The sequence below is a fragment of the Saccostrea cucullata genome, unplaced genomic scaffold, assembly GCF_032062105.1.
Source record: "Saccostrea cucullata isolate Sc308-1 unplaced genomic scaffold, CSIRO_AGI_Scuc_v1 ctg20647, whole genome shotgun sequence".
NCBI lineage: Eukaryota > Metazoa > Mollusca > Bivalvia > Ostreida > Ostreidae > Saccostrea > Saccostrea cuccullata.
The window spans coordinates 1-7,122 of NW_026937490.1; the positions used below are offsets into that span (position 1 = coordinate 1).

The 7,122-nt window shown below is 36.5% G+C and overlaps 1 protein-coding gene across 1 annotated transcript; it reads right to left on the bottom strand.

The window, feature by feature from the left end:
- Positions 1-3,176: 3,176 nt before the first annotated feature.
- On the bottom strand, positions 3,177-5,387 carry LOC134248283 (uncharacterized). Its single transcript, XM_062730692.1, has one exon. It carries the CDS (start codon positions 5,385-5,387, stop codon positions 3,177-3,179), a length of 2,211 nt encoding a protein of 736 aa, XP_062586676.1.
- Positions 5,388-7,122: the final 1,735 nt, after the last annotated feature.

The following is a 7,122-nucleotide window of genomic DNA, read 5'->3' on the forward strand; positions in this document are numbered from 1 at the left end:
CAGCACTTCAGACATTCAATCCCCCTGAGACTCGGGTGATAAAAGTCAGCAATGCTGATACAAGAGCTAAATTTCCCAGCCAAATCTTAATGAGCGGTCAAGACCTTATCACATAAACAGATCACTGCAGTCTGTAGCTTAGAGTAATTACTACAAATCAACAAGATTAAGATAATATAAATCAAGCATTAATTATACAAACAATTTCACACTAAATTTCACTTTAACACCTCCCTTCCAAAGATAAAAATTTAACTGTCAATAGTTGAATTTTTTCCAAGTTCATAATTCTTTATATAGCAACATTAAATTTAACCAGTCACTAAATTCACTTTAGCCAGTCCAAATAAGTATTAAACAGTTAATAGCAATTAATCATCAAAAGAATAATATAAATCCAAAATGAATTTCACTGTAAATCCAAACTGAATGCACTTGAATTTTATGAATATAAAATTTTCACAAAATTTGCCCATAATTCACAAACACATTTCACATTTCAGATTCTTGATAATCCGTCCGCATTTGTGTTTTTGCTTCCTCTCTTATATCTAACTTCAAAGGTGTACGACTGTAGTGCGAGGGCCCAACGTAAAAGTCTCTGATTTTTATTCTTCAAGCGATGCAACCATGTTAGTGGATTGTGATCTGTTTCTACGTAAAACTTCCTCCCCTCTAGGTAATACAAGAACGATCCAATGGCCCAAACGATAGCTAATAATTCCTTCTCTATCGTTGAATAGTTCTTTTCCCTTGGAAGTAACTTCTTACTAAGGTAAGCAACTGGGTGATCACCATCTGGCAACTGTTGGCTCAGGACAGCCCCAATTGCGTTATTACTCGCATCTGTTTGTAGTACAAACGGTAAATTGAAATTCGGATTGACCAAAACAGGAGCTGTCATCAGGGCCTCCTTCAGTTTCTTGAATGACTGCACTTCCCTCTCCGTCCATTTTAATTCTGCGGGTTGACTTTTTCTCAGTAGATCAGTCAGTGGTACAGTTATGTCCGCATAATTAACGTATCGCCAAACTCCGCCCATCGCGCTATGGGAGATAACTCCTATGATGCTCCGACATCATCAACATAGCGTGTAACTCAGTAAAAGTCGACGCCGGTTGACTTGTCCGAAGTTCCTGATGATTTTGCTGCAAAATATTTGCCACACGAACCCACTTTGAGACAAAACGAAGGGCAAATGCTTTTACAAAAGCTTTCATAAATTTCATTCACTTGAAATATTAAAAAATGATTCCGTATTATCCCTTTCTCGGAAAGTTTATCGAAGCATGATAAAGTCCAAGGGAGTTACTCTACAACCCTTGGCAGATTTGGCCGAAAATTTTAGAACTCGCGCAAACATCCATGTCAGACGAAGACATCGACGAGCACATTGCGTGTTTTATGCACAAAATAAAAGTAATATTTACAATTAATTCAATTTGATAAATTAATTTGTAATAATTTTATTAAATCAGCACATAAATTTTAATATACAAAACCCATACGACATTGTCAAGACATGCTTTTAGTTCCTAATCTATAAGGGGACGATCATATTGATTCTGAAGGGGGTTGTCTGGCTGATAAAGGAGTTGAATAGAGAGGTTGAAAATAAATAATCTTTCCTCAACTGGAAGGAAGACAGAAAAATGCAAATCTGGGTAAATGATAAATTACAACAACGACCTTTAATTCAATTTGTAATGTAATAATTTTATTAAATCACCACCTCCACAATAATCTTGGGTTGTCTGAAGGGAATGTCTGGCTGATAAAAGAGTTGAATCGGTTTGGAAATAAATAATCTCCTCAACCCCCCCCCCCCCTTGGGTTGTTTTTTTTTTTTTTTGCTTGTTAGACTTTTTCAGTGAAGCGGAGAATAAATAATCTGTCTTTGGGAATAAATAATCCGTCCTTTACCGACATGACAATAAATAATCTGACTTGGAAAAAATATTGCAAGCCCCTCTCCCCTTCCCGAATCAAATGGTCGTTCTATAAATCTCTCGGGCTGCGATAATATTGACTCTGGAAAAAAAATGGTGGAAAATGTGCACACTTTTTAGCAATAATAGTTAGTAGTGCATGAAGATTTTGAATAATTTTGGTCAGATATATATTATGTAAACAAATCTAATATACAAAGTTCGTGTTTTTCTGGGACAAATCTCATATAACAAAGTCGGACTAATTCGTTGCAGATACACTATATTGATTATAATACCGGTAATGGCAATGTATGTCTTTATATAAAAAATGAAGTAATTAAATAATTTCGATATTTTGCCAATACATGATGGTGTTCTTAATATATTAAATAATGCTAGTAATAGGTGGGAGGTGGGGGGGGGGGGGTAATTAAAAGTTAATTTTTAGCGATAAAATAGAATCATTTTTAATGGGTAGATTAAATCGAATTTAATTTTTTTTTGAAAAAGTGAAAAAGTTTGTAAACTCAATCTTGCATATACAATTATAACTAGTTATAAAAACTGGTAACTTTCAGACACAAGTCAACACCGTGCGATAAAATTAATATGAAATTAAACTCAAAAAGCGTATAGTTTTCTTTTAAAATATGTATGTATTTTGACAATTATTTTGAGGGTAAAACATGCAAGTACGTAGAAGTGTTATGGACTGATTAAGCATAATTATCTATCACACATAGATATATATACTATTATTCATATTATTTTTATATTCTTAACGCGAAGACAGTCTGTCAAATGAATCTCCAACCGTGTATATGGATTTATACCGTTTTTTTTTTCGTGTGTATTGAACTAAGAAAGTATACATGTATAAACATAACAAACAAGTAAACGAGTTTTATTTCATTTCCTGACCAAAATATTTAGAAGTCCCAAAACGTGTAAACCCAAGTCCCGAAATGTGTTGTCAGGTCACGAAACGTCGGCGTCCCAAAGCATGGCGGTCCCGAAACATCCATAATTCCCTTTCGGGATACCTGTCATCGGTATTGCACGTTCCCCAACTGTATATTTTTAACCATCATAGACTTATTTGTTCAATTTGTTTATTGGCGACCACTCAACCCACTGAGTGTGTTTGTCGGAGCATATGGCGGAGCAAGTTTTTACTGAACGCGCAGAATAAACGAAATTATTTCATTGGTTGAAAATTTGTTGTGATTGACAGCTGGCGATACGTTAATTTCCTATATACTGGCGATAGTATCCAGTTAGCCCCAAGAATGATCTTAATTCTTTCTTTGTCAAGGGAAGCGGAAAATCCTCCATGGCCTTCAATTTCCGAGGGTCTGGTCGAATTGATCCCCCTCCAACCATATGTCCCAAACAGACGATTTCTGTTGCTCCCAACTTACATTTTGATGGTCTGATGGTAAGATTGGCCTCATGAATACGCTGAAGTAACTCTGTTACATATTCGATATGGTCTTCCCACGTCTGACTGTAGACAATTATGTCATCAAAGTACGCAACAGTATTTTGAGTTCCATCTAAAATACGATCCATAAGTCTTATGAATGAAGCTGGAGACGTCTTCATACCAAACGGCATCACTGTAAACTCGAAAAGGCCAAATGGGGTGATGAAGGCGGATTTCTCGCGTGTTTCCTTTGCCAGAGGAACTTGCCAGTAGCCTTTTGTTAGATCAAATCTACTCAAATATTTTGCACTTCCAATTTTCTCAAATATATCACTCATGCGTGGAATGGGATAAGGGTCCATGAGAGTTATTTCATTCAATTTTCTATAATCAACACATATTCTAATTGTCCCATCAGGCTTGTTGACAAGGACAATTGGTGAGGCCCACGGACTTTTGGATGGTGTAATAAGTCCTTGTTCTAACATTTCATTCAAAGACTCCTTAACTTCCTGTTTCTTAGCTTCCGGTATCCTGTAAGGTCTCTGAGTAATTGGATTCTCAGACGTTGTTTTGATTGTATGTGAGATAACATCACACTTTCCCGGCTTTGATGTGAAAATTCTTGAAAATTTCTGACAGACATCCCTTAAACTCTGTCTCTGCATTTGTGTCAGCCCATGTCCAAAGACAAGATCTGAAATGGTTTCTGTGGCGTCGTTAGGAAATTCCTGCTCAATTCCAATTTCATTTTCTGTTGCTGCCAGTAATGTAGTTTCCGGTAAATCAAGGTTCACTTCATCAGCCTCATCCTTAGTTACCACGACATTTAAGTCCCTTGGTTCGACATCACATTTATTCATGCGATTTTTGGCACTTAATTCATTTTGTTCTTGTTCTTTTGCTTTGGCTCTTGTAACCACAGCTGCAACTTTGTTCCTCTCCAGAACATCTATTCCCAATAAACCATCTGCAACCAGATCAGGTACTAAACCTACCTGAACATGTCCCTTAAACATTGGTGTTTCCAGGTTAACCACTGCTAACTTAGCCTCGAATGGCTGTCCAATAGCTGTAACCAAGGAAGTAGTTTGTCCATGTAGAACACATTTTGGATCAACAAGATCCTCCCGCAATAGCGTCATAGATGTTCCAGTGTCCTTGACCATTGACACTTCCACATCATCCACTTTCCCCGGAACATAATGTAAACCCCATAATGCTCCTTTCACGAAACACGACGCTAGATTACCTTTCTTTGGGCATTTGTTTGCATAATGTCCAAAGTTCCCACAGCTAAAACATTTCACTTTTTCCAAACTTTTCTGCTTTCCGGAGTTCCCCTGTTCCTGGCTCTTCTTCTCACCTAACACTTTAGGATTTTGAAGTTTCCTGTCCTCGGCCGATTTTGTTGGTAGAATGTAATCCTCAGCAGCTTCAACTAACTCACTACTTCCCTTATTCCGTCTAATCCACTGGGCTTGTTGAGGAGATAACGCCTTTAAGAAATACTCTTCGCGGAACTTTTGTACGGGATCTTTCTCATCAATGAAACGACTCAAATACAGATCTATTCTCGACATTAATCCTCTGTAAGTTTCTCCTGGTCTACGTTTAATTTCCTCCAGGAACTGAAAGTAGTCTGCTGGGCGCTTGCCGAATCGATTCAAAAGAGCCTTATACAGATCTCTGTATCCTGAAGTCACTTGCTGCGACACTTCTCGAGCTTCTCCGGTTAAAAGTGACCTAAGCTGTAAAGCCTTTGAGTTCTCAGTCCAACCTGCATGCTCAGCTACCGCATCAAATTCAGAGAGATAGCACAAAATGTCATCCTTTTCCTGATTAAATGGTTGAAGTTTAATTTTTGGCATTCCTGTCGAATGTGCTCCTGGCGTTGAATTGGCCTTCTCTAGCTGAACACGTAATTCCAAAATTTCTTTTTCATGTTCCAATTCAAGTGTTTTTAAACGTAATTCATGTTCCCGTTTTTGTTTAGAAAGTTGAAATTCCAAGTCCTGTTTCCTAGGCATTTTAATTCCGCTTGTTAAATCCAAATATATGTATAAAATTTCAAACAATATTTCACATTTAATTAGGATCCTTTACCGCTGCCACCACTTAAAATGTTACACCGAAACTTTCTGTTTTTAAATAAAAACGCCCAAAGTTTCCAACAAAGTTTATTTTGTATTCCCGTGTAACACTTTACACACAGGACCCGACTGAGTAACTAATTGAACACACAAATTCTACGCTAAATATTAAGAACTGCCCAAACTACAGACTGCCAATCACTGCTAAATTAACCCGTTAATTTTGAACACTATGAATTCTGCATTTTCTCATGGCCAGCACTTCAGACATTCAATCCCCCTGAGACTCGGGTGATAAAAGTCAGCAATGCTGATACAAGAGCTAAATTTCCCAGCCAAATCTTAATGAGCGGTCAAGACCTTATCACATAAACAGATCACTGCAGTCTGTAGCTTAGAGTAATTACTACAAATCAACAAGATTAAGATAATATAAATCAAGCATTAATTATACAAACAATTTCACACTAAATTTCACTTTAACACCCTCTCTCTCCTTTGCACGCCCCTTCCTTTCTGCTCTTTCAACAAAATGACTACTGAGTATGTAGTATATGTATTTCTACCATCCCCCACCTCCCGAAGATAGTCCTGCATTTATCCTTGCTGTTTCCAGTAGTAGAATGCAAATGAAAGGGGGAATTCTAATGACTTTTGACACAAAAGAATCTAGAAGTATATTCAACTCGGAAATATCTGCTCTTTATGTTTCATTATAATTTTGAAAATGAAAATATTTCCCGAAACGTGAAACACATGCTTGGGTAAACCTAATTTAAGAATAATCTGGGTAAACCTATAATTTAAGAATAGTCAAATGGTCACAAATTTAAGTAAAAATTTATAAGTTCCATAGCACATTGAAACCTGTAAAAGGATTGAAATGGATAAAAGATGTAAAATAGAGATTTAAACAACTGTTTTGATGTGGCGATCTCTATATACCCAAGAAAAAACAAGAAGTCTTTCAACCAATGCGTAATGTTAAAACTTATGAGAACAGCAATGGCTACTTTTAAATTCGTGAGCCATTTCAGACTCCGTCTCCAAATTGGGATGGATTTAAGAAATAAAATCAGTATTGTTTGATAAATCACATGAACCACATTAGAAATACTATTCCTGTTGCGGTGATGGCAAAGCAACTTGCAATTAGAGCAACATCATTTAAATCTAGTCGATATCTTCTGGGCAGAATCACAACTTCTTCTTGCAATACATAGAAAATGACCAGGATAAGTATAAATGACACCAATTTTGTTCCTATCAAACAATACAACCATACATAAAAAATGCTTTTAAAAATGGAATCATCAAATAGCAAAATGGTTGCAAAAATGTAAAAGGGGCCATTCAAAACAATAACTGATATTCCTAGCGACACTTTTTGCTGTCTTGTAAAGGAAGTGCCTCTTTCCAATTGAAATTCTCTTACTTCATGGCGTCGATTAAATTCTGATGAATAAGACACAGAGAAAGTTTCATTATTACTTGTTATTGGTGTGTTTATAACGAGTACCGTAGCTAGAACACTGAATTCCATAACAAAACGTAGTCGGAAGATTTCTATGTATCGAATCACTGTTTCTAAATTATTTTCTTTAACATAGGTGCAGTTATACAATACTACGGTAAAATTTGAATTAGCACGAGTCTCCGCCCCCAAAATTTG

What these genes read in the sequence shown, in the direction of transcription:
- LOC134248283 (XM_062730692.1), bottom strand. Translation starts at nt 5,387, where the DNA reads ATGCCTAGGAAACAGGACTTGGAATTTCAACTTTCTAAACAAAAACGG.